General features: G+C 46.6%; 1 protein-coding gene across 2 annotated transcripts in view; it reads right to left on the reverse strand.

Moving 5' to 3' along the window:
- Positions 1-2,383: 2,383 nt before the first annotated feature.
- The window catches only part of apc2 (APC regulator of WNT signaling pathway 2), a 58,399-nt gene continuing 32,911 nt past the window's right edge, over positions 2,384-27,871 (reverse strand). For both annotated transcript variants that reach the window (XM_062960562.1, XM_062960561.1), the window contains exons 8-15: positions 22,469-22,564; positions 20,159-20,546; positions 19,884-19,979; positions 16,454-16,593; positions 14,910-14,987; positions 14,643-14,759; positions 14,322-14,536; positions 2,384-12,293 (exon numbers count right to left, since the gene is read on the reverse strand). In XM_062960562.1, the coding sequence (XP_062816632.1) occupies positions 6,851-12,293; positions 14,322-14,536; positions 14,643-14,759; positions 14,910-14,987; positions 16,454-16,593; positions 19,884-19,979; positions 20,159-20,546; positions 22,469-22,564 (6,573 nt within the window). In that variant the 3' untranslated portion in view covers positions 2,384-6,850. The remainder of the gene's footprint in view (positions 12,294-14,321; positions 14,537-14,642; positions 14,760-14,909; positions 14,988-16,453; positions 16,594-19,883; positions 19,980-20,158; positions 20,547-22,468; positions 22,565-27,871) is intronic.

Raw genomic sequence — 27,871 nt, forward strand, 5'->3', positions numbered from 1 at the left:
TTGGGGAAATCCCCATTGAAATGCATTGGGTAAAGCCCCATAGGAAAGCATTGGGTGAAGTCCCATAGGAGTTCATTAGGTAAAGCACCATAGGAATGCATTGGGGAAATCCCCATAGGAATGCATTGGGTAAAGCTCCATAGGAATGCATTGGGTGAAGCCCCATAGAAGTTCATTAGGTAAAGCACTATAGGAATCCATTGGGGAAATCCCCATAGGAAAGCATTGGGTAAAGCCCCATAGGAAAGCATTGGGTGAAGCCCCATAGGAAAGCATTGAGGAAATCCCCATTGAAATGCATTGGGTAAAGCCCCATAGGAAAGCATTGGGTGAAGCCCCATAGGAAAGCATTGAGGAAATCCCCATTGAAATGCATTGGGTAAAGCTCCATAGGAAAACATTGGGTAAAGCTCCATAGGAATGCATTGGGGAAATCTCCATAGGAGTGCATTGGGTGAAGCACCATAGGAAAGCATTGGGGAACTCCCCATAGGAATGCATTGGGTGAAGCCCAATAGGAGTGCATTGGGTAAAGCACCATAGGAAAGCATTGGGTGAAGCCCCATAGGAATGCATTGGGGAAATCTCCATAGGAGTGCATTGGGTGAAGCCCAATAGGTGTGCATTGGGTAAAGCACCATAGGAAAGCATTGGGGAACTCCCCATAGGAATGCATTGGGTGAAGCCCAATAGGAGTGCATTGGGTAAAGCACCATAGGAAAGCATTGGGTGAAACCCCATAGGAATGCATTGGGGAAATCTCCATAGGAGTGCATTGGGTGAAGCCCAATAGGTGTGCATTGGGTAAAGCACCATAGGAAAGCATTGGGGAACTCCCCATAGGAATGCATTGGGTGAAGCCCAATAGGAGTGCATTGGGTAAAGCACCATAGGAAAGCATTGGGTGAAGCCCCATAGGAATGCATTGGGGAAATCTCCATAGGAGTGCATTGGGTGAAGCCCAATAGGTGTGCATTGGGTAAAGCACCATAGGAAAGCATTGGGGAACTCCCCATAGGAATGCATTGGGTGAAGCCCAATAGGAGTGCATTGGGTAAAGCACCATAGGAAAGCATTGGGTGAAGCCCCATAGGAATGCATTGGGGAAATCTCCATAGGAGTGCATTGGGTGAAGCCCAATAGGTGTGCATTGGGTAAAGCACCATAGGAAAGCATTGGGGAACTCCCCATAGGAATGCATTGGGTGAAGCCCAATAGGAGTGCATTGGGTAAAGCACCATAGGAAAGCATTGGGTGAAGCCCCATAGGAATGCATTGGGGAAATCTCCATAGGAGTGCATTGGGTGAAGCCCAATAGGTGTGCATTGGGTAAAGCACCATAGGAAAGCATTGGGGAACTCCCCATAGGAATGCATTGGGTGAAGCCCAATAGGAGTGCATTGGGTAAAGCACCATAGGAAAGCATTGGGTGAAGCCCCATAGGAATGCATTGGGGAAATCTCCATAGGAGTGCATTGGGTGAAGCCCAATAGGTGTGCATTGGGTAAAGCACCATAGGAAAGCATTGGGGAACTCCCCATAGGAATGCATTGGGTGAAGCCCAATAGGAGTGCATTGGGTAAAGCACCATAGGAAAGCATTGGGTGAAGCCCCATAGGAATGCATTGGGGAAATCTCCATAGGAGTGCATTGGGTGAAGCCCAATAGGTGTGCATTGGGTAAAGCACCATAGGAAAGCATTGGGGAACTCCCCATAGGAATGCATTGGGTGAAGCCCAATAGGAGTGCATTGGGTAAAGCACCATAGGAAAGCATTGGGTGAAACCCCATAGGAATGCATTGGGGAAATCTCCATAGGAGTGCATTGGGTGAAGCCCAATAGGTGTGCATTGGGTAAAGCACCATAGGAAAGCATTGGGGAACTCCCCATAGGAATGCATTGGGTGAAGCCCAATAGGAGTGCATTGGGTAAAGCACCATAGGAAAGCATTGGGTGAAGCCCCATAGGAATGCATTGGGGAAATCTCCATAGGAGTGCATTGGGTGAAGCCCAATAGGTGTGCATTGGGTAAAGCACCATAGGAAAGCATTGGGGAACTCCCCATAGGAATGCATTGGGTGAAGCCCAATAGGAGTGCATTGGGTAAAGCACCATAGGAAAGCATTGGGTGAAGCCCCATAGAAATGCATTGGGGAAATCTCCATAGGAGTGCATTGGGTGAAGCCCAATAGGTGTGCATTGGGTAAAGCACCATAGGAAAGCATTGGGGAACTCCCCATAGGAATGCATTGGGTGAAGCCCAATAGGAGTGCATTGGGTAAAGCACCATAGGAAAGCATTGGGTGAAGCCCCATAGGAATGCATTGGGGAAATCCATTGCATTGGGTAAATTATTATTATTATTATGATTAGGTCAGCAAATTATTGTTATTGTTTATTGATGTATTGTACATTGTTATTGTTTTGTATCTGATATTTCTGTGAGCTGCCCCGAGTCCTTTCCGGGGGAGATGGTGGCAGGATACAAATAAACATCATTATTATTATAAGTTCAGCAGCTCCGTGGTTTAACCCGCTGTGCCACCAGGTAAATATCTAAGATGCAATATTTGCAAAATTTGGAGCCTTTTGGATAAGAGGTGCTCGATCTCCATTTCTTTTAGGCCTTCGGCATGATGTGTTTTATTGTAGCACAACATTTTCCCCCCCCTCGGACAACCCTTCTGTTGTGTCTTTTCGTTCGTTCTTTCCGCATAAAAAAAGAGGGGAAAAGTGCCCACAAGTGAGACGGATACAGTGCAAATCTCATATGCATTTACCCAGAAATAAACCCCGTTACAATTCCACGGGGCAGAACTACATAAGGAGCGTGGCCTGGAAAAAGCATGCAGCCAAGTGTTGGGTTTAAGGCTCTTCTTAGGTCTCGCTTTGTTTGTTTGTTTGTTTACATGGCAGGAAAACTGGGTCTCGTCCATAAACCCCAGGCCAGGTTTGGATACCAAATGGATACCAAAGAATCCAGTTTCTTTGCTTCTTCTCAAGCTTGGTTCTTTCAACGCAGCGGCAAAATTGGCAAAGCACTTCCGAGCTCTCCATGTCCTCTAAAAAAAACCCTGGATTTGCATTGTTTTGTGTCTCTTCAAAAGCATCTGGAAGTCTCCAAAATGTGTGCCTATACACAGTCGACGCTCAGTTAACCAGAACTCAATCAAACCGGCAAAAAATAAAAATTCAAATAAAATCTATATATATAAAAGGGTAATGGGATCGCGGCGCCGGACAAAACAACTAAACTAAAATGCCCCACAACCTCGAAAATGGACAGCACAACCTCTCATCCACGCCTCTAGGTTCATACAACAAAAAGAAAAGAAAAATTAAGTCCTAGCCACAGCAACACGGGGCCGGGCACAGCTAGTGTTTTTATAATGCAGCAAAACCAGCTTGTATCCTATAGTACAGGGGTCCTCGAACTTTTTAAGTGGAGGGCCGATTGACAGTCCCTCAGATTGCGAATGTGATTGTTGTTGTGTGCCTTCAAGTCGTTTCAGATTTAAGTCAACCCTAACATAAGACCATAGGTAAACAAAGAGACCTCCAAAGACCATCTAGATGGTCTCATAAGACCATAGGTAAGGAAAGGGACCTCCAAAGACCATCTAGATGATCTCATCAGGCCATCAGAAGACCATAGATAAGGAACGGGACCCTCAAAGACCATCTAGATGGTCTCACAAGACCATCGGTAAGGAATGGGACCCTCAAAAGCCATCTAGATGATTTCATCAGGCCATCAGAAGACCATAGATAAGGAAAGAGACACTCAAAGACCATCTAGATGGTCTCATAAGGCAGCCACTTCTCCACAAAAGTCAACATCAACACTGTGATACAACACCACTTGAGCTCTGCAAGTGCAGCATTCTTCCGAATGAGTGTTGAGCTCTGCGAGTGCAGCATTCTTCCGAATGAGTGTTGAGCTCTGCGAGTGCAGCATTCTTCCGAATGAGTGTTGAGCTCTGCGAGTGCAGCATTCTTCCGAATGAGTGTTGAGCTCTGCGAGTGCAGCATTCTTCCGAATGAGTGTTGAGCTCTGCGAGTGCAGCATTCTTCCGAATGAGTGTTGAGCTCTGCGAGTGCAGCATTCTTCTGAATGAGTGTTGAGCTCTGTGAGTGCATTCTTCCGAATGAGTGTTGAGCTCTGCGAGTGCAGCATTCTTCCGAATGAGTGTTGAGCTCTGCGAGTACAGCATTCTTCCGAATGAAGCAGTGTTTGAGGATCGGGACATCCGTAGGGATGCCAAGGTGCTTGTTGAGAAAGCGAGTGTCCTCCGAACCCTGTTATATGCCTGCGAACCATGGACTGTCTACAGACGTCACACTCAACTCCTGGAACGATTCCATCAGCGTTGCCTCTGAAAAATCCTGCAAATCGCTTGGGAAGAAAGGCGGACAAAGGTCAGCGTGCTGGAAGAAGCAAAGACCACCAGGACTGAAGTGATGCTCCTACGCCATCAACTCCGCTGGACTGGCCATGCTGTCCGAATGCCCAATCACTGTCTCCCAAAGCAGTTACTCTACTCCCAACTCAAGAATGGAAAATGGAAAAGAGATTGAAAGATGGGCTTAAAGCTAACCTTAAAGACTGTGGCACAGACACAGGGAAGACCTGGCCCTTGAGCGCTCTAACTGGAGGTCAGTTGTGACCAGCAGTAGTGTGGAATATGAAGATGCACGAATGTGACATGCCAAAAGTAAGATGCGTCAAGTCAACCCTGACCGGGGCCACCTTCCACCTCCGAAGTTCTCACTCTGGAAGAACATGCGGGTGAAGAATAGGGCTCTACTGTCACTTATGTATCCACCCCCAAGACACTACACATGGAAGGCCATCACACTCGGACAACAAGGGATCGCCTAAGTTCTGCAATAATAATAATAATAATAACAATAAGGTAATAATTAATAATAGTAGGAAGGGCAGGGTATAAATACTGTAAATAAATAAAATAAATATCAATACAGAGTTTATGGTATGGTACAGTATTGGTTAGACAAGTGATTCCCAAACTTATTTGGCCTACCACCCCCTTTCCAGAAAAAATATGACTCAATGGCCCCTGGAAAGGGGGGCGTGGCTTAGAAGAGTGGGTGTGGCTCCTGGTCAAGAGGGCGGGGCTGAGTCTCTCCCCTAGTCCAAGATGTAGGCCCGGGAGGGGGAGGGGGGCGGGGCCACAAATGGGTGGCCAGGATTGTGATGGGCGGAATTACGAGCTCTGAGGCAGGGCTGAGCATCTACCCCTGTCCTGCAGCACCTGCCAGGACACAGGGGGCGGGGCTAGAGGAGGGGGCGGGGCCTCTTCCCAAGTGCCTGACAGGGCTGAAGCTCTATACCCCACCCCTGTGTTCTAACAAGCGCCTCAAGGGAGGTATATAGAGGCTCAGCCCTATCTCAGGCTCTTGGGAAGAGGCCCCACCCCCACCCCTAGCTCCGCCCTTTAGTCCTAAAAGACTTCTCAGGAGAGGTATAGAGGCTCAGCCCTATCTCGAGCTCTTGGAAAGAGGCCCCGCCCCTTTCCCTAGCTCCGCCCTCTGTGTCCAAACAAGCGCCTCAGAAGAGGTATAGATGCTCAGGCCTGTCTCGGGCTCTTGGGAAGAGGCCCCGCCCCCACCCCTAGCCCCGCCCTTTAGTCCTAAAAGACCTCTCAGGAGAGGTATAGATGCTCAGCCCTGTCTCATGCTCTTGGGAAGAGGCCCCGCCCCCACCCCTAGCCCCGCCCTTTAGTCCTAAAAGACCTCTCAGGAGAAATATAGAGGCTCAGCCCTATCTCATGCTCTTGGGAAGAGGCCCCGCCCCCTTTCCTAGCTCCGCCCACTGTGTCCAAACAAGCGCCTCAAGAGAGGTATAGATGCTCAGCCCTGTCTCAGGCTCTTGGGAAGAAGCCACGCCCCTCTCCTGGCCCCACCCCTGTGTCCTAATAGGTGCCATCACCGCCCCCCTGGAATCACTGGGTTAGACCTATTGTTAATCAGTAACTATCAAGTAACCAAAAAAGACATTGATCTCTTTCAGTCTTCTGGTGGCGAGAAAAAGAAGGGTATAAATAAACATCATCATCATCTGCCATCTACTAATCCAGATGAGTTACGGTTAACTGAGAGTCTCTTGTATATAGACATATAGATGTACTTGGCTCATACTTCAGTAAGGAACCCAAACAATTGTTTCCAGGACATGGAACCAATGGGAAAGGGGCATATTTGCAGAAAATCAAAACTATCTTAGTGCTCGACGAGTGTAATATTGCTCCTATGGCTAAAGCACTTTCCTGCTCCGACTGGAATCTGGATAATTTCAAAAAGAAAAAGTAACCGGAAACTCTTGATAGTCGCAACTTTTTCATTTCAGATCTGGAATCGCTCAGTCGGGAAAGCGAGCCGTTCTTGTCCGACTAGATGTCTCGTCCGCCCACAATGCGATTGCCTGGCCGATTTCGTACAAAATTCACGACGAAACAGACGTCATCCGCGGGTGGAAATGTGGAAATCCAAAGTACCAGTATCACATCAAATTCGTGGATCCAAAAGGTTTCGCTCCTGGAAGAACCCTGTATCCAAACGTCTGAGTCTGGGAGAAACGCTCCTCTTGACGTTGTCCTCCTCCCTCCAACTTTTCCGATGTAGCACCACTGCCAGCAAAACAGTGCGGACAGGTTGCATCACACACCTGACGATATCTATTGGGAGCGGGGATCCATCCACAGCTCCCCCAGTGAGTTCCAAAATATATAAAGAAAGGGAATAAATATTGTTCGTTAACACCCGGCATCCCAATTCGTCCTTGGGATGGAAATACGGCGAAGTCCGTCCCGGCAACCGTTTGGGCTGTCAAACGTCCACCTTCTCCGCCTGTTTGTCACTGACCGGCGGCTCCGCCATGGGGCTCGGGGTGTAGTTGAAAGGGGTCACCCGTGCGGCACGGCTGGGCGAGCCGTGCCTGCTGGGCGGGAAGTTCCCCAGGGAGCTGACGGGCCCTTCGTGGGTTAAAGAGAGGGGTAACGCTGCAGCGCATCCCTCAGAGGAGATTTTGGGCATCTCCAGAGTTGGCGAGGTACTGGAGTTGGTCTTGGTGGTGTGGAAGTCTTCTGTTTGGACCACAGCGTCGCTCGTCTTCCTCTGGGACTGCTGGTCCGCTTCTTCCAGCCAGGCGTTGACCAGCGGCAGCGCGGTGGACGGGAGCGTGCTCTTCAGAATATGGGGGATGTCTTCGTCACGGATTCTCTTCCACGTCCCCCTCACCATGGATGGCTGCTGTTGTGGTTGGCGTTGATGTGATTCTCCTGGAATCCCCGGAGCGGGAACCACTGGTAGTTTCAGGCCCTCCTCGCTCTTCTTCCTCGCGGCCAGCGATTCGGGACAACACGGCACTGTGGATGCCGGACTGGCGGTCCGCTTGGTGACGTTAATCTGAGGCGATGAAGAATAACGCTTGAAGGGCTCTGGGGGGAGGTTGTTTGTTTTCACCGGGAGTCTGGAAGGGCTTTCCGAACTGGTTCGCCTCGGAGGCTTGGTCCCAACGGGAGTCCCCCGAGGGATGACGGGCCGTTGACTTGCGCCCAGAGGCTTCTCCGCCTTGAGGTCATCACACCGGGATGAGCAGAGGAATACCGTCGGGAGGCCGAGTCTACCTCTCCGAGGAGAAGCGCCCTGGGAGAGCGAGGAGCAGGGAGAGGACGCCCTGGGCGCCGAGGACGAGGAGAGCTCGGTGCGGTGCCGCATGAGAAGAGTGGAGGATTCCTTGATGAACGTCAACTGCCGCAGGAAGCCTGAGCGGTCGGACTCGCCGCTGACCGATCTCGCCGAAGAGACCCGGACCAAATTGAGCCGGCTGGACTGGAGGGTGCCTTTGACGTTACTCTTGGGTCTGGGGTCTCTGCCCGTGCCACGCCCCACTTGTTCCTCCAACACGGGCATGGTGTTCCTCATCAGGATAGTCTTCTTTGCAGGTTTCTGCATGAAGGGGATGCGGACAGGGGATTTCTGTGTTTTGTTTTGCTTCGAGGCGGGCGACTTCTGGACCGGTTTGGGGTTGGCACCAGGGGAGCTGGAGCTCGAATCTGCCTTCCCACTGCCGCGAGACGATGCCTGCGGTTGCGATGGTGACGTGAGCTTCTTTTGGTTGGGCTGCGACGGCGTGGACGTCCTGGACGATCCCGACGAAGGAGCTTTGGTCATGCGGGCAGGAGGCGTCGCACTCCGTTTGGGCAAGGAAAGGTCCGCGATCTCGGAAATCTTTCCCGGCCTGTGGAGACTCCGGGACCTCTGCTGGTTCAGATTTCCGTTCTTCAGGGGGGACTCGGTCTTGGTTATGGGCCCGGTCTTCTTAGGGGTACACCTGGGGCTCTGCACCTGGGATTCCTTGGACACTTTGGGCATGTAGATCACCGTTCGGCCACGGAAGACTACCGGTAGGTTAGTCAGCGGTGTCTGCTGCCCTGCGTTTTTCTCTGGCTGCCCGTTCCTAGTATTGGACATTCTGGTTTCTACCTGCTTCTTCCCATCTTGGAAAGCTTTGGGACGCTCCTTCTTCTCTAAGCATTTCTTCCCTCTCTTCTTATCTTTCCTGTCCAGAGACAGCTCCAGAGGAGAGCTGGCCGAAAGGCTGGACACGAAGGAGAGGATGGAGTCCGATTCTGAGGACGGCTCTCTCCTGAAGGAAGAGGACGCTTGATGGAGCCACGTGACGATGGAGTTGGCTCCTTCCTGGATGGCTTTCCAGTCCACGCTGTCCAGGTCCGAGGCTCTTCCTTCGTCCAGCATGGCCTCCGACTTCCACTCCTTGGCCCTGAGTCCCTTCCGCTCCTTGTCGGCATTGCGCCTCTTCGCCGAGTGCCGTCTCTTTTTGGGCACGGCCAAGCCCATACACTTCTGCAGGAGATCATCCTCCGAATTATAACTGAGGGAACTGGCCGAACTGTCTCTCCTTTTCATCAAGGCCGCTCTCAAATCGTGCCGGCGGGCGAGGGCCAGTGGTCGGCGGAGACCCCGGTTGCCGTTGTTGTAGACCTCCAAGTCACTGAGGGAGCTGAGCGAAGAGCTGAGGGAATAGCACGGCGGGGTCTCGTCCACAATGAGGTTGCTGCGCATCTTGGTTTTCGTCTGAGGATGTTGCGGCCTGGAAGTGATCTCCGGTTCCCTCTTGGCCACCCAACACTCTTTCTTTGGCCCTTTCCCAGCAGTGCTGGCTTTCCTCTTGGGTGAATTCTTCACCTCTGTCGGGCCGTCGGAGTCATTCTCGTAGAAACAGTAAACCGCCTCTTCGGTCGGCGTGGTGTGACAGAAGGACGGGAAAACCATGTCGTCGTGCCCGCTGACTTCCTTCCGGGAACGGTTTCCCTCCGAAGACGCCCTCAGACTGCCGTGCTTCACGAGAGGCAGCTCCAAGTTCTTGAGAGGAACGCGTCCTCTCCTGGACTCGGCGGACTGGGCCCGGCCTGTGTGAAGTGGGCTGGTGTGGTTCGACCCAGTCCTGTATTTACAAGAGGAAACCATTTTGGTTGGCGTCGAGTGGCTGGAGGTCAGTTTCCCGGCGAAAGGGCCTCCTCGTTCACGCTGCCTGGCCTCCATCTTGCTTCCGGTCAATTCCCTCCTTCGTCTCGACTCCGCTTCCTCCTTCATCGGGTACTGAAGAGTCTCATCGCTCAGGGAAGCAGCGCTGGAGAAGTTGACCGGAGTCCCTTCGGCGGAGTCGGTGAAGGAATCCTCCTCGGCGCCGACATAACTTTTGTGTTGGGCAACAGCAGCCCGTCTATGCTTGGCGATGCCCAAATTATGGGAATTGGCCGGGACCAGCATGTAGAGGGGAAGTTGCATCGATTTCTTGGACTGCGAGTGCAAAATCTGTCCCGAGACGAGAGACGTGTGGACCTTCCGGAAACGGGACGGCATGGCCGAATTGATGCATTCTTTCAAGATCTCGATATCCTCGTCCGAGGTCAACTCGAGTCTTTCCGGCTTCCTCTGGCTCTCCATGACCCTCTCTTCTTCTCTCTTGTCATGGGCCATGAAGCTCAAGCCGTTCTTTTCCGGGAACGGCGGGATCAGTTTCAGCTCAACGTCCTTTTGGACATAGTGCTCGTGGAGGGGCAATGCGCTCAAGCTGGAGGCACAGGAAAAGTTCTCGTTGGGTTTCTCCACGGTGAAGTAGACCATGGAGTCCAGGTCTTGGGGCATCTGGAAACGTTCCTTGAAGTCGGTGATCTCCATGAACTTCTTGACGTTGTTCTCCCACTGGATGTTGAACTGGCTGGCCTCCTTCTCTGGTTGGCCACTCAGTTCAAAGAGAGGTGTCTTGCTGCGACTCGGGGGCATTGTTTGACCAGGACTGTCGGGCAACTCGCTTGGACTGATGGTACCACTAACCATTTCACTGCAGGGCTCGCTTTGGATCGAACTGGCAATGGAAGGACTCTCGAAACTGCCCAAGGAACTGACCGAACTGCAACGGCTCATAACCAAAGGCGTTTCCTGGATGTAGTTCTCGGAGGAGCTGGACGGGGTCAAGTCGTCAAGTCGGGATGGCGATGCTCCTTGAAGGAACATCTTCTCTTTCTTGGGGAAGGGGATGGAGATGGGCTGCGAGACAGCCGGGAGGAGCTCCACCTCCCTTTGGACCTTCTCATCTTCCTTGTGGGGTTCGTCCACTTGTTCTACTTCAAGTATCTCCAAAGAGGAGTCGCTGTCCATCTCGTTCTCGCTTTGCCCATCCAGGACGTTGTCAGCCGAGGAAAGAGATGAGAGGGAACTGCATCGGGAGAAGCAAATTGGAGTGTCCTCCACAGAATATTTCTGCAGCTGCTCCGGTTCTCCTTGTCCTGCCGTCTGGACTGGGAGCTTCTCCGGAATCTTATTGAGCTGTTCCGACAAAATGGAATAATAAGATTTGCCTCCCGACTGCCCCATGATGCCACTGTCCACGTTTTCCATGAAGGGGACATGTTGGTATGATGGGGAGAGCTTAATGGTGTGGACCTTTGGATCAGCATCGAGTTCATTCCTTGGCTCTTTTTTCTCGCATTCCTTTTCTTTCTCGGCAACCATTCTTCCCGGTGGAACCGTAGCTTTCTTGAACTTCTCAAGAAGTTCCGGTTTCTCCGCCACCTCTCCAGACTCTGGAAGTTTCTTCGCCGGCTGTTCCATCTTCTCCGGCCGGTTCATCAGGATGTTCTTCAAGTCGAGCCGGCTGGGCCGTTTCTGATAGCGGTGTAATTCATCCTTGAAGTCCACGAAGGTGGTTCTCGCGCATGGCTTCATGTGCTCCTTGGTGCAATAGCCATCGCTGGTGCTTCCGCTGTTGAGGCTATCATTGGACAAACTGGTGTAGGCCGTCTTAAGACGTAAAAGTGGGTGAGCCCGGCTTAGATCTTCCCGTTTGACGAAACTGCCGGCGTCGGACAACCGGCACGGGGAGCACGACTGAGCGCGGGCTTCATGGACCTCGTCGGAAACATACTGCCAGTCAAGACAATGGTCCTCCGAGCTGAGACTGAAACTGTCATCGGAGGAAGTATGGAGGGTGGAGATGTCTTCGACCAGCTTATCCATCTTAGCTACCGTGGTGGAGATCTTTTTGGCCAGTTTCTCGGCCGCCATGGAGACTTCGTTGTCCGAGGGCAGGAGGACTGGCGGGACCTTTTTGACTTCTGTCGGCTTTCCGCTTTCATCCTTTTCCGGTTCCGGGCCTCTCCTTTGGGCAACAGCCCTTGGCGACGCCTGGCCTTGGAGAAAGTTGTTGTTAAGGAACATGGAGAGGACCGACGCGTTGCCCGTTTCCACGCTACTGGAGACATTGGGCACCTCGTCGTCGTCGAAGCACCCCGAATCGGAAGCATAGTCCTTGGCCAAGCTGTCGATGTGCCGCATGGGCTTCTTGGAGCTTTGGCTCTTCAGCGTCTGCTTCTCCATGCTGTCAAAGGTCTCGGCCAAGTGCTTGGCGTCCAGCTCGGCTTCCAGCGCCTTCTGTTTCCGCATGTACAGCGAGGGCATGCAGGAGCCCGGCGAGATGACCATGGCGTCCTTGTACTTGAGGGGCCGGTTGGCCAAGAGGTTGCGGAGGGCGGCCGCACTGCCCATGGCGATCATCTTATGCTTTGAGTGGACCAGGTTGCGGAGCATGCTGACCGCCCCCAGGTCCCACAGTAGCTCCTGGTCTTTGGAGCTGCGGGCCGAGAGGTTCCAAAGGGTGCCACACGCGTTGCTGACAATGGTGAGGCTGTGGGACTTCAGGTGCTGGAGCAGCGTCTGGAGGCAGCTGTGGTCCCGCAGGATCAGCCTGGAAGACAACAGCGGAGAGGCGGGTTAAAAGGGTAATGAAATTTCAGCCTAGGACAGAACAACAAAACTACACATCCCAGAAACACTAAACTTGGCAGCACAACCCCTCATCCATGCCTCTCCGTTCATACAACAAAAAGAAAAATAAAGTCCTAATTAGAGGGAGAGGAATAATTGTTTTTATCGAATTGCTGCCAGTTAGAAGGCTAAGCTCCGCCCACTTGGTCTCCTAGCAGGGGACAGGCAGAGTTAGGCCTCATTTAGGCCTCTTCCACACTGCCTATAAAATACAGATTATCAGATTTGAACTGGATTGTATGGCAGTGTAGACTCAAGGCCCTTCCACACAGCTATAGAACCCATTTATAATGGACTTAATGTCAAGGGAAAACCTTTACCCTTTACCTTAACTACCACCAATTCCTCAATACTTTATTTCCCATACCACCATACTTTGCCACAGCAACGCGTGGCCGGGCACAGCTAGTAATATATAATACTCATATCATACTATACTAATATTATAACATATTATATATACATATAATATTGATAATAATATTAGGATGTAATACAATGTAATAATAGTACATTATTATAATTGTATATTTATATTAAATGTAATATTACTAATAATATTGCAATATAGTCATATAGTACTATATAATAATATAAAATGCTTATATTGTGCTATACTAATAATATAATATATTCTATGTATATATAACTTGTAATCCGCCCTTAGTCTCCTTCAGGGTGAGAAGGGCAGGATATAAATGTCGCCAATAAATAAATAAATAAATAATAAATAATAATAATGGGGTCCAGCCGGGCAGTGGAGCCTGGAGGCTTGCAATATATGATATATTTCTCTCTCCTGTTCCCCTCCCTTATCAGTGTGTTTTCTTTTCCAATAGATGATATATTTTTTCTCCTTCCCCTCTCTTATTGGTGTGTTTTCTTTTCCAATATATATATTTTTTCTCCTTCCCTGCCCTTATCAGTGTGTTTTCTTGTCCAAAGCCTTCCTCGCTCTTAACCAAGGGAATGCTTTGAAAAGGGAAAGAGAGGGAGAGAAGTCCTCGCAAGTCAGGAAGAAGGAAAAATATATATCCATTAATCTTATAAAAGCATTTCCCCCAAATATTTGTTAATCTCTCCTACAGATATCTATATATATAGCTACATAGGGATTGCAAAGGCTTGCAAGGGGAAATATCTATACATATCTGTAGGCGAAATTAACAAATATTTTGGGGGGAAATGCTTTTATAAGATTAACACGCTGATAAGGGAGGGGAAGAGGAGAAAAAATATATCATATATTGGAAAAGAAAACACACTGATAAGGGAGGGGAACAGGAGAGAGAAATATATATTGGAAAAGAAAACACACTGATAAGGGAAGGGAGCAGGAGAGATAAATATATATTGGAAAAGAAAACAAACTGATAAGGGAGGGGAACAGAAGAGAGAAATATATATTGGAAAAGAAAACACACTGATAAGGGAAGGGAGCAGGAGAGAGAAATATATATTGGAAAAGAAAACAAACTGATAAGGGAGGGGAACAGAAGAGAGAAATATATATTGGAAAAGAAAACACACTGATAAGGGAGGGGAAGAGGAGAAAGAAATATATATTGGAGAAAAAATATATCATATATTGGAAAAGAAAACACACTGATAAGGGAGGGGAACAGGAGAGAGAAATATATATTGGAAAAGAAAACACACTGATAAGGGAAGGGAGCAGGAGAGAGAAATATATATTGGAAAAGAAAACAAACTGATAAGGGAGGGGAACAGAAGAGAGAAATATATATTGGAAAAGAAAACACACTGATAAGGGAGGGGAAGAGGAAAAAGAAATATATATTGGAGAATATATTGGAAAAGAAAATACACTAATAAGGGAGGGGAACAGGAGAGATAAATATATATTGGAAAACACACTGATAAGGGAGGGGAAGAGGAGAAAAAATCTATCATATATTGGAAAAGGAAAGGAGGAAGAGGAACTGACCGGTAGTCTTCCCGCGTGGCGATGAGGCTGGAGACGTTTCGGAGGATGCCTCCCCCACTCTCGATGATGGCAAGCGAGTTGGTCTGGCACTTGTAGGTGAGGGTGCTGACCAGGAAGCCGAGGGCCCCCTCCACCCCGCAAATGGCCGCTTTGTTCTCGGTGCTGTGAGCCGACAGATTCCACAACGCACTGAGGATGCTCTTGAGTGTGGATTCCTAGCCGGGAACAAGATATTCAGCAAGAACCACGACAACAATAGCAACCCATAGGGGTGAGTTAGGAGTGCTGATTTGGGGGACGTGGCTCAGTTTGATTTCTCACCTTGGCGGCCCGCAAGGCGCATTGCATCAAGGCAGTGACACTGCCCACTTCGCGAAGAACCTTCTTGCTGTTGATGTCGGCTCTCCAGGAGAGGTTTCGCAGGATGCTGGACACCACCTAAGCCGGAACCACGCTAGCATTATTTATTATTTACCGTTGACATGTAAACAAGGACCAGGGAGTGGGTTTTCAAGACCAAGATTGCCTTAGGGGAGAGTCACACTCTCTGGCCACGGACCCACATACACTCCGGCCACACTGACTCACCTGGTGCAGCTCCTCGCTGTCCGAGGCCAGTTGAGCCACAATGGCCTGCATGCACCTTTGGCGGGAGCACAAGGCGGCCTGGAAGCCAATCAGGAACAAGGAATCAGGAGTTGTGTTGGAAATAGCAACCTCACAAGCCTTAGCTAATGTATACATTTGCTAACCTGTATTCTATGTGCATATCGATTCGCCAATTTGATTGTATCTCTTTGGTGTGTGATTGTGCTGAGCATGTTCAGACTCAGGACTCTATTTTGTATTGAATTTGTATCAGACCTCAGTGGAGGTGGATGGATGTATCTGTTTGGACTTCAGTAGAGAAGTATGCTTTAGGACTTCAATTGAAACAGTATGACGTACATAATCACATGTATAACCCATGTGATTGTGCTGAGCATATTCAGACTCAGGACTCTATTTTGTATTGAATTTGTATCAGACCTCAGTGAAGGTGGATATATGCATCTGTTTGGACTTCAAGGAAGTTGTTGTTTGGACTTCAGTAGAGAAGTAGGACTTCAATCGAAACAGTATGACTTATACAATCACATGTATAACCCATGTGATTGTGCTGAGCATGTTCAGACTCAGGACTCTATTTTGTATTGAATTTGTATCAGACCTCAGTGGAGGTGGATGTATGTATATTTTCGGACTTCAGTAGAGAAGTATGCTTTTGGACTTCAATTGAAACAGTATGACTTATACAATGACATGTATAACCCATGTGATTGTGCTGAGCATGTTCAGACTCAGGACTCTATTTTGTATTGAATTTGTATCAGACCTCAGTGGAGGTGGATGTATGTATCTGTTTGGACTTCAGTAGAGAAGTATGCTTTTAGGACTTCAATCGAAACAGTATGACTTATACAATCACATGTATAACCCATGTGATTGTGCTGAGCATGTTCAGACTCAGGACTCTATTTTGTATTGAATTTGTATCAGACCTCAGTGGAGGTGGATGTATGTATCTGTTTGGACTTCAGTAGAGAAGTATGCTTTTAGGACTTCAATCGAAACAGTATGACTTATACAATCACATGTATAACCCATGTGATTGTGCTGAGCATGTTCAGACTCAGGACTCCATTTTGTATTCAGTTTGCATCAGAACTCAGTGGAGGTGGATGTATGTATCTGTTTGAACTTCAAGGAAGCTGTTGTTGTTTGGGCTTCAGTAGAGAAGTAGGACTTGAATTGGAACAGTATGACTTATACAATGACATGTATAACCCATGTGATTGTGCTGAGCATGTTCAGACTCAGGACTTTATTTTGTATTGAATTTGTATCAGACCTCAGTGGAGGTGGATGTATGTATCTATTGCTGTTTGGACTTCAGTCAAGAAATAGGACTTCAATTAAAACAGTATGACTTTGGACTTTAGTGAGTGCAGTTATATTTTGGACTATGGACTATTGATTAATAATGATACCCTGTGTACTCAACACAAAGAACTATAACAACTTCAACAAGAAATGTGCCTGTATGGTGAATTAATACAAGATTTTTGTGAGTAAACATATCACACCCGTACCTTGTTGACAACGTCACCGAAAGTGAGGTTGGTGAGAGCCATGCCGGTGTAGCGCCGGAGCGCCAGGTTGAGCGGGTCCTGGGTTGCGCCATGCATTTCGTAGTCCACTTGGAGCAGCTCAGCGACGGCTTGGAGACCCCCTGTTTGGAAGCCAAAGGGAGAGTCACTGAACATGTGGCATCATGGGATGCAAGAGGAGTGGATCATGAATAGTCTGTGTGCACTCAGGAGAGGAAGGGGAGCAGGAAAGTATTCTTGAATCTGAGGGTGAGTTGGAATCTGAGGAGGAGATTTTGCAAGTACCCACATTTCAGGATAGGCGAAAGGAAACAGAGCAGAGATGCCATTCAGCTAGAATAGCTGCCAGAAATGCAGCTGAGTTTCGTACATACTCGAGTATAAGCCGAGGTACCTAATTTTACCACCAAAAACTGGGATAACTTATTGACTTGAGTATAAGCCGAGGGTGGGAAATGCAGCAGCTACGGGTCAATTTCAAAATAAAAATAGATACCAATAAAATTTCATTTCATCAATCGAGGCATCAGTAGGTTAAATGTTTTTGAATATTTACCGTATTTCAAAGAAAAACAATAAACTAGCTCTATTAAGTGGAAAAGTAGGGGCAACAAAAACAATATGGTATCAACAATAACCTAATAATAATAATAATAACAACTTCATTTGGATCCCATTCTATCTCCCCATGGGGACTCAGGCCGGCTTCCAACATAGTAACAGGCAAACATTCAATGCTTATATAAACAATGCAGAGCTTGATATAGATCTATAATTATAGACACTAATTCCACTTATGCATTTCCCCCGAAACATTTGCAAATCCCCTCTGTGTATGTGTGTGCATTTCCCCTACAATATTTGCAAGCTCTATATATATATATATATATATATATATATATATATATATATATTCATATCTATCTAGACATGTCTATATATATTTGTGTATTCATTTCCCCCCTGTAATATTTGCAAGCAAATCCCCTCTGTGTGTGTGTGTGTGCATTTCCCCTACAATATTTGCAAGCCATATATATATATATATATATATATATTCATATCTATCTAGACATGTCTATATATATTTGTGTATTCATTTCCCCCCTGTAATATTTGCAAGCAAATCCCCTCTGTGTGTGTGTGTGTGTGCATTTCCCCTACAATATTTGCAAGCCATATATATATATACATATATATATATATATATATATATATATATTCATATCTATCTAGACATGTCTATATATATTTGTGTATTCATTTCCTCCCTGTAATATCTGCAAACAAATCCCCTCTGTGTGTGTGTGTGCATTTCCCCTACAATATTTGCAAGCCATATATATATTCTTATCTATCTAGACATATCTATATATATTTGTGTATTCATTTCCCCCCTGTAATATTTGCAACCCCTATATATAGGTAGCTAAGAATATATTCATATCTATCCAGACATCTCTCTTTATATAGATATTTGCAGAGACTTGCAAACATATGGGGGTGAATTCATATTTAAAAATAATGTATATGTATGGCTACAGATACACAGGTACATGGATCTATATGTATAAAGGATTTGCAAAGACCTGCAAACATATGAAGGGAAAAATCATATATAAAATTAATGTATATAGCTAGATACACATATAAAGGTACATAGAGATGGCAAAAGCTTGCAAGGGGTTAATGCCTATATATCTGTAGGAGAGTTTAACAAATATTTCAGGGGAAAATGCTTTCATAAGATTAATGAATATATATTTTTCTTCTTCCTCACTTGCAGGGGCGTCTTTCTCTTTGCAAAACATTCCCTTGATTAAGAGCGAGGGAGGCTTTGCAAAAGAAAACACACTGATAAGGGAGGAGAAGAGAGAACTGGATCACATATTGCAAGCAACATGGCCTTGACCTTGACCTGATTATAAGCCAGGGGAGGCTTTTTCAGCTCATAAATAAGGGCTGAAAAACTCAGCTTATCTTCGAGTATATACGGTAAGTCTACCAAGACGTGTGCAAATGCAGCTGAACAGCTCTGTCCCTCAGTTATATATCTTCCACATTATTTTTATTTGTACATTTTATATATTTGTTGGGCAACACCTATGCTTGATAAGCACTCAACCAAATTCCTTTCTTAAAACAGAAGCAGGTGCAGCCAGCTCTTGCTGGCAACAAACTGACTCTAATGCCTAAGCCTTTGCTCCCCTTGTGCCTGCTTCGAGTCTGCATCTGGATTTATTGTTGTTTCTTTGTCTGAAGTAAGATTGCTATTTGATTTGGGAATTTATCAGAGACTAAGAACTGTGTTGTTGTTTGTATTCCGGGCTGTATGGCCATGTTCTAGAAGTATTCTCTCCTGACGTTTCACCCACATCTATGGCAGTCATCCTCAGAGGTTGAGATCTGTTGCAGACTGGGGAAGAACCTACAGCCTGAAAAACCTACCGCAATCCAAAAAACACACTGCTTTCTCAAAATGTTAGTGTTTCTTTGTATTGACTCTTCTATATACAGTAGAGTCTCACTTATCCAACATAAACGGGCCGGCAGAATGTTGGATAAGCGAATATGTTGGATAATAAGGAGGCATTAAGGAAAAGCCTATTAAACATCAAATTAGGTTATGATTTTACAAATTAAGTACCAAAACATCATGTTATACAACAAATTCGACAGAAAAAGTAATTCAATATGCAGTAATGCTATGTAGTAATTACTGTATTTACGAATTTAGCACTAAAATATCATGATGTATTGAAAACATTGACTACAAAAATGCGTTGGATAATCCAGAATGTTGGATAAGCGAGTGTTGGATAAGTGAGACTCTACTGTATAAGAGTGATGGAATCACGGCAGCGGACAAAACAACAAAACTAAACACCCCACAACCTCAAAAATTGACAGCACAACCCCTCATCCATGCCTCTAGGTTGATACAACAAAAAGAAAAGAAAAATAGTCCTAATTAGATGGAGAGGGATAATTGTTTTTATCCAATTTCTGCCAGTTAGAAGGCTAAGCTCCGCCCACTTGGTCTCCTAGCAACCCACTCAGCCCAGGGGACAGGCAGAGTTAGGCCTCACTTAGGCCTCTTCCACACGGCCTATAAAATACAGATTATCAGATTTCTTTTGGTTTTTTCTTTTTACATACAACAACCCTGTGATCCCGGCCATGAAAGCCTTCGACAACACACTAAGAACTGTGTTTGCCCTAAGACTTCCTTGCTTCCTGAGTGTGCTGTACTTTACGTTTTGCTGAAGTAAAGCAGTTTTCATTCACTTACTAGTGTTTTAAGGCTGTTCTTGAAAGACAAAACAGGAGCCCATCGTCATCGGCTATTGCCCCCAAACCACACCAGATAGGTGAGATAGATTGTATCTGGCAAAGAAGTGAGCCCACGTACCCAGTTCGTTCATGGCGTGGCGATAATCTTCATCAAAGGAGAGCTTCATGGTGGCGCAAGTCGCTTGGCAGATTTGGGGCTCAATGGGGACCGGACCTGCAAAGATGGCAAGGTTCAAAGGCCAAGATTCAGTGATTTGAGAGGCGTTGAAACCCTTAAGTCACTCTCTCAGCCTCGGAGGGAAGCAACAGCAAACCCCATACAATTCTATGGAATGTATTCAGGGTTCCACTTTTCAACCGTTTCTGCTTTTCTCTCTGACTCCGGTCCCCTACCTGCTGCCCCATCGGGGCTCTTGCCGGCGTCCCGGTTCTGCATCTTGAGCCAATCCCAGCAGGTCTCCGAATAGGACCGGATCTGCTCCAGGATGTGCAGCACCCGCATCTCCTTCTTGGCCTGCCCCTCGTCCGGCTGGGAGAAGACGATGTTGTGGAGGGCGGCGTTGGCCCGCATGCGGCAGTCCTTCCCGGCCGCCCCCGGGCTCTGGGGGGCTCCGGGTCCCCGGTCGGCGTCGTGCAGGATCTGGACCAGGAGCGGGAGGCATCCCGACTTGCGCATGGCCAGGCAGCTCTCCTGGGAGCTGGACATGGCCAGCAAGGTGCGAGACATGTCCTCCTTGTCCCGGGTGGCCAGCATGGAGAGCAGCCAGAAGACCATCTCCACCTGGGAGTGGGCGAGAAGACGAACAAGAGCTCAAAGCAGGCATGTCTCCATGTATGTACGAGGGCTATCCAGGAAGTAGATTACGTTTTGGAATTAAAAATGGACAAAGTCTAGGAGAAAACATTTACCATATGCAGTTGAAAGCCACACCCAAATACCACTTCTCAGCATAGTCGCCATTCAAATCTAGGCACTTATCATCATGAATGAGCTTGGCAACTCCTTTCCCACAAAACTCTGCCACTTGCGTCCTCAAAAAGTATAGGAGAAAACATTTACCATATGCAGCTGAAAGCCACACCCAAATACCACTTCTCAACATAGTCGCCATTCAAATCTAGGCACTCATCATAGCGATGAATGAGCTTGGCAACTCCTTCCCCACCAAACTCTGCCACTTGCGTCCTCAACCAGCCAGCAACACAGCGTTTTGCCACACCCAAATACCACTTCTCAACATAGTCGCCATTCAAATCCAGGCACTTATCATAGCGATGAATGAGCTTGGCAACTCCTTCCCCACCAAACTCTGCCGCTTGCGTCCTCAACCAGCCGGCAACACAGCATTTTGTCACACCCACATACCACTTCCAACATAGTCGGCATTCAATTCTAGGCCCTTATCATAGAGATGAATGAACTTGGCAACTCCTTCCCCACCAAACTCTGCCGCTTGCGTCCTCAACCAGTCGGCAACACAGCGTTTTGTCACACCCAAATACCACTTCTCAACATAGTCGCCATTCAAATCTAGGCACTTATCATAGTGACGAATAAGCTTGGCAACTCCTTCCCTGCCAAACTCTGCCGCTTGCGTCCTCAACCAGCAGGCAACACAGCGTTTTGCCACACCCAAATACCACTTCTCAACATAGTCGCCATTCAAATCTAGGCAATTATCATAGCGATGAATGAGCTTGGCAACTCCTTCCCCACCAAACTCTGCCACTTGCGTCCTCAACCAGCCGGCAACACAGCGTTTTGCCACACCCAAATACCACTTCTAAACATAGTCGCCATTCAAATCCAGGCACTTATCATAGCGATGAATGAGCTTGGCAACTCCTTCCCCATCAAACTCTGCCGCTTGCGTCCCCTACAAGTTGGCAACACAGCGTTTTGCCACACCCAAATACCACTTCTTAACATAGTCGCCATTCAGTTCCAGGCACTTATCATAGCGATGAATAAGCTTGGCAACTCCTTCCCCACCAAACTCTGCCACTTGCGTCCTCAACAAGTCGGCAACACAGCGTTTTGTCACACCCAAATACCACTTCTCAACATAGTCGCCATTCAAATCTAGGCAATTATCATAGCGATGAATGAGCTTGGCAACTCCTTCCCCACCAAGCTCTGCCGCTTGCATCCTCAACCAGCCGGCAAGACAGCGTTTTGCCACACCCAAATACCACTTCTCAACATAGTCGCCATTCAAATCTAGGCAATTATCATAGCGATGAATGAGCTTGGCAACTCCTTCCCCATCAAACTCTGCCGCTTGCGTCCCCTACAAGTTGGCAACACAGCGTTTTGTCACACCCAAATACCACTTCTCAACATAGTCGCCATTCAAATCTAGGCACCTATCATAGCGATGAATGAGCTTGCCAACTCCTTCCCCACCAAACTCTGCCACTTGCATCCTCAACCAGCCGGCCACCCCTTTCCGCAGCTGCGCATCATCGCCAAAATGAAACAAAGAAAGAAAGGAGAGAAGGAAGGAAGGAAGAATGAGAGGAGGGAAGGAGGGAGGGAAGGAAAGAAAGAAGGAAGGAAGGAAAGAAGGAGAGTGCAATATGTTTCAGCAAAGCAGTCCCCAAGTTATCAACAAGAGAGGTTCTTAAGTTGAATTTGTATGTAAATTGGAACAGGTCCTCCAGCCATTTTTAAAACTTTGGATCGCATATAGGGAAGGCTACCTTGCTGCCGCCCGGCTGGTCCTCGGCTTCTTCTTCTTCGGGATGTGTTGGGATCTCCAGGGCGTTGTCGTCTCCGTCCGAACGTTTCCCACTGAGCTGGAAGGAAGACAGGAAGAGAAGAATGGCATAAAGGAGGAGGAGGAAAGAAAGGGAAGAATAGCCGGACGGACGGGTGGCAGGCGGCCCAAAGGCTTGGCAGGGATGCCCTGTTTGTGAGGCCATTTGGGTTCCTAGGAGAGTAAGAACGATGCATTGTGCTGGACCAGACTCAGTGCAACGCAATAGAATGCCTAGCCAGGTCTGAAATACACCATCCGATCCCTCCCGACAGATGGCCATCCAGCCTCATCGACATTAGCAGGTTCATTGAGAAATAGAATAATATAATCATAGAGTTGGAAGGGACTTCAAGAGCCATCCAGTCCTTTTAATGCAGGAAGGCACCATTCAATCCTTCCCGACAGATGGCCATCCAGCCTCACAGACATTAGCAAGTTCATGGAGAAACAGAGCTACAGAACCAAAGACTCCGAAATGTAATGTTTTAATATAGAAATGTAAGTGTCTAATCTATCTATCTATATAAAAGAGTGATGGAATCCCGGCGACCAACAAAACAACAAAACTAAACGCCCCCCAACCTCGAAATCTGACAACACAACCCATCATCCACGGCTCTAGGTTGATACAACAAAAAGAAAAGAAAAATAAAGTCCTAATTAGAGAGAGAGGAATAATTGTTTTTATCCCATTGCTGCCAGTTAGAGGGCTAAGCTCCGCCTACTTGGTCTCCTAGCAACCTACTCAGCCCAGGGGACAGGCACAGTTAGGCCTCACTTAGGCCTCTTCCACAGATTATCAGATTTTAACTGGATCATATGGCAGTGTAGACTCAAGGCCCTTCCACACAGCTATATAACCCATTTAGAATCTTATATTATCTGCTTTGAACTGGATTATCTTGACTCCACACTGCCATATAATCCACTTCAGTGTGCATACTAAACATAAAGACAACCATACAACAGACATTCAATACCACCACTACCTCAACAAGTTCTCACCAACACCACCAGACAATGCCACAGCAACGCGTGGCCAGGCACAGCTAGCATATATATATAAATGTTTTGACCATTTCTGCCTTAAAGTAAACAGCGAAACTAAACAGCCAAAACCCACAAAACTTGGCCACAAAAGACATGGTCATCCCCACTGTGTTTAGACATCCAAAAAACAAGAAAAATAAAGTCCTAATTAGAGGGATAATTGTTTTTTTCCCCATTGCTGCCAGTTAGAAGGCTAAGCTCCGCCCACTGTCTCCTAGCAACCCACTCGGCCATTTAATGGCGCCCAGGGCCTCTTCAATCAGGCCTCTTCCACACTGCCTATGAAATACAGATTATCTGATTTGAACTGGATTATACGGCAGTGTAGACTCAAGGCACACAACTAGATTACTCATTTATAATCTTACTAGCTGTGCCCGGCCACGCGTTGCTGTGGCAAAGTATGGTGGTATGGGAAATAAAGTATTGAGGAATTATCTGATTAGAACTGGATTATATGAGGCCCCTTCTTCACAGCTGGATAAAATGCACACTGAAGTGGGTTATATGGCAGTGTGGAGTCAAGATAATCCAGTTCAAAGCAGATAATATAAGATTATAAATGGGGAATATAGCTGTGTGGAAGGGCCTTGAGTCTGCACTGCTATATAATCCAGTTCAAATCATATAATCTGTATTTTATAGGTAGTGTGGAAGAGGCCTAAGTGAGGCCTAACTCTGCCTGTCCCCTGGGCTGAGTGGGTTGCTAGGAGACCAAGTGGGCGGACCCTTCTAACTGGCAGCAATGGGATAAAAACAATTCTTCCTCTCCCTCTAATTAGGACTTTATTTTTCTTTTCTTTTTGTTCTATCAACCTAGAGGCGTGGATGATGGGTTGTGTTGTCAATTTTCGAGGTTGTGGGGTGTTTAGTTTTGTTGTTTTGTCCGGTGCCGTGATTCCATTACCCTTTTATATATATAGATATTATCTGCTTTGAACTGGATTATCTTGCCATAGAATCCACTTCAGTGTGCATTTTATACAGCTGTGTAGAAGGAGCCTCATATAAGCCACAGCAACACGTGGCCGGGCAAAGCTAAATATAATCTTCCTGAATATGATACGATACGACACAACACATCTAATCTATTGACCGCAGTTGTCCTCGAAACACAGACAAATGGAGATGTTTCCTGTTTGGAAATTGCGAGTTTCCATCCTCTCTGTTTTCCTTCCTTTCTTCCCATACACTGGGAACAACAGAGAGAGACTGTGTGTGTATGTGTGTGTGTGCGCCTGCCATTTGGTTCCCCCTCCTTCTCGGTCCCCACGCTGGCCTACTTCTCGTCTCTATGGCAACTACCTCCCTTTTGGATGACGGCCATGGCGACAGAGTGGAAGGACCAGAGCCCTGCGCTTGGCCAGAAGCTCTATCCGCCTCTTTCTCTGACTCTTTTTCTTGTGTTGTCGAAGGCTTTCACGGCTGGAATCACCAGCTTGTTGTGTGTTTTCCGGGCTCTCTGGTTTTGTTGTTTACTCCATGGGAAAAACTCACATTATTGAAATCTGGACTTTATTTTTCTAGGGTTTTTTTTGCTGAAAGACATAGATGGGATGGCTATGTCTTTTGTGGCCAAATTTGGTGTGATTTGGTCCAGTGGTTTTGTTGTTTACTCCAGAGTAAAAACACACATTATTGAAATTTGGACTTTATTTTTCTAGGGTTTTTTTTACTGAAAGACATAGATGGGATGACTATGTCTTTTGTGGCCAAATTTGGTGTGATTTGGTCCAGTGGTTTTGTTGTTTACTCCATAGTAAAAACACACATTATTGAAATTTGGACTGTATTTTTCTAGGTTTTTTTCGTTGAAAGACATAGATGGGATGACTATGTCTTTTGTGGCCAAATTTGGTGTGATTGGGTCCAGTGGTTTTGTTGTTTACTCCATGGTAAAAACGCACATTATTGAAATTTTGATTTTATTTTTCTAGGTTTTTTTGGTTGAAAGACATAGATGGGATGACGATGTCTTTTGTGGCCAAATTTGGTGTGATTTGGTTCAGTGGTTTTGTTGTTTACTCAGTCCTACAAAGGTACATTACATTTTTATACATACATATATATATATATATATATATATATATATATATATATGTGGAATGATGTTCAGGGTGGGAGAAAGAACTCTTGTCTGTTTGAGGCAAGTGGGAATGTTGACATTGGCCACCTTGATCAGCACTGAATAGCCTTGCAGCTTCAAAGCCTGGCTGCTTCCTGCCTGGGGGAATCTTTTGTTGGGAGGTGTTAGCTGGCCTACCTACAAACTATCTACAGATCCCTTTTTTTCATGTCAGGAGCGACTTATTCTCTATTCTTCTTCCTCTTCCCTTCCTTCCTTCCACAAGCCTGCCTTCCTCTCCCTGCGGATGGGAACCGCCTGCTCTCCTTCTTTTCGCCTTTCCCTTTCGCATCTTCTCCACTTCTCGAATCTAGGCCATATGACACTAATGCTTCCTGGCACCGGGAATGAGGTGCGCCTCTTTGATGGAAACAGTGCTCCTGCCAGAGACAGAAAGCATCTCCCTGTCTTCCTCGGCCTTATGCTCCCCGTTAATCTGAATCGGACTGGGAGACATCAGCCAACAAGAAGCAAGAGACACGGGACACAAGGAGATGATGGGATCGCAGGGGCATCGAAGGTACAAGCACAGAAAGAACGCTGTCATGTCAGAACCGCAAAACTTCCTGCAGCTCTTAATAATAATAATAATTATAATAATAATTATAATAAGTAAAACAAGCAGTCAAAGAAGAAGAACATGCCCTGGCAGAATATGTAAAGCAAAGTGAAGAACCTACTTTGACTGAAGTCAAAAATCAGAAACTCCTCAAAGCACCGCAGACAAAAAATCGCTACAAGAAAACCGCACTACAAACTAGAGCAGAATCAGTACAAGAAAACCGCACTACAAACTAGAGCAGAATCAGTACAAGAAAACCGCACTACAAACTAGAGCAGAATCAGTACAAGAAAACCACACTACAAACTAGAGCAGAATCACTACAAGAAAACCACACTACAAACTAGAGCAGAATCACTACAAGAAAACCGCACTACAAACTAGAGCAGAATCAGTACAAGAAAACCACACTACAAACTAGAGCAGAATCAGTACAAGAAAACCGCACTACAAACCAGAGCAGAATCAGTACAAGAAAACCGCACTACAAACTAGAGCAGAATCAGTACAAGAAAACCGCACTACAAACTAAAGCAGAATCAGTACAAGAAAACCGCACTACAAACTAGAGCAGAATCAGTACAAGAAAACCGCACTACAAACTAGAGCAGAATCAGTACAAGAAAACCGCACTACAAACTAGAGCAGAATCAGTACAAGAAAACCGCACTACAAACTAGAGCAGAATCAGTACAAGAAAACCGCACTAAAACTAGAGCAGAATCAGTACAAGAAAACCGCACTACAAACTAGAGCTGACAGCTGGCACAACAAAACATTGCATGGAAAATTCCTTGACAAAATTGAAGGAAAAGCTGACAAGGAGAAGACCTGGCTCTGGCTCACGAATGGGACCCTGAAGAAGGAGACAGAAGGCCTGATCCTTGCAGCCCAGGAGCAAGACATCAGGACAAAGGCCATTAATAATAATAATAATAATAATAATAATAATAATAATAATAATAATAGAAGACCTGGCTCTGGCTCACGAATGGGACCCTGAAGAAGGAGACAGAAGGCCTGATCCTTGCAGCCCAGGAGCAAGACATCAGGACAAAGGCCATTCAGGCCAAGATCCAAAAATCAGCTGACGACCCAAAATGCAGACTGTGCAAGGAAACCGATGAAACCATGGATCATCTCCTCAGCTGCTGTAAGAAAATCACACAGATGGACTACAAACAGAGGCACAACTATGTGGCCCAAATAATTCATTGGAACTTATGCCTCAAGTACCACCTCCCAGCAGCAAAGAACTGGTGGGATCACAAACCCGCAAAAGTATTGGAAAATGAGCACGCAAAGATACTGTGGGATTTCCGAATCCAGACTGACAAAGTTCTGGAACACAACATTTCATCCCAAAATACATCACACAGTCCTAAACGCTTAGGAAGTGTTCGACTTGTGATTTTGTGATAGAAAATCCAGGATCTAGATCTCGTTTGCTGTGTCGTACTGTGCCGTTGTGTCAATAATAATAATAATAATAATAATAATAATAATAATAATACATCACACAGTCCTAAATACTTGGGAAATGTTCGACTTGTGCTTTTGTGATACAAAATCCAGCATCTATATCTCGTTTGCTGTGTCGTACTGTG

Source organism: Anolis carolinensis, unplaced genomic scaffold (genome assembly GCF_035594765.1).
Source record: "Anolis carolinensis isolate JA03-04 unplaced genomic scaffold, rAnoCar3.1.pri scaffold_7, whole genome shotgun sequence".
Lineage (NCBI taxonomy): Eukaryota > Metazoa > Chordata > Lepidosauria > Squamata > Dactyloidae > Anolis > Anolis carolinensis.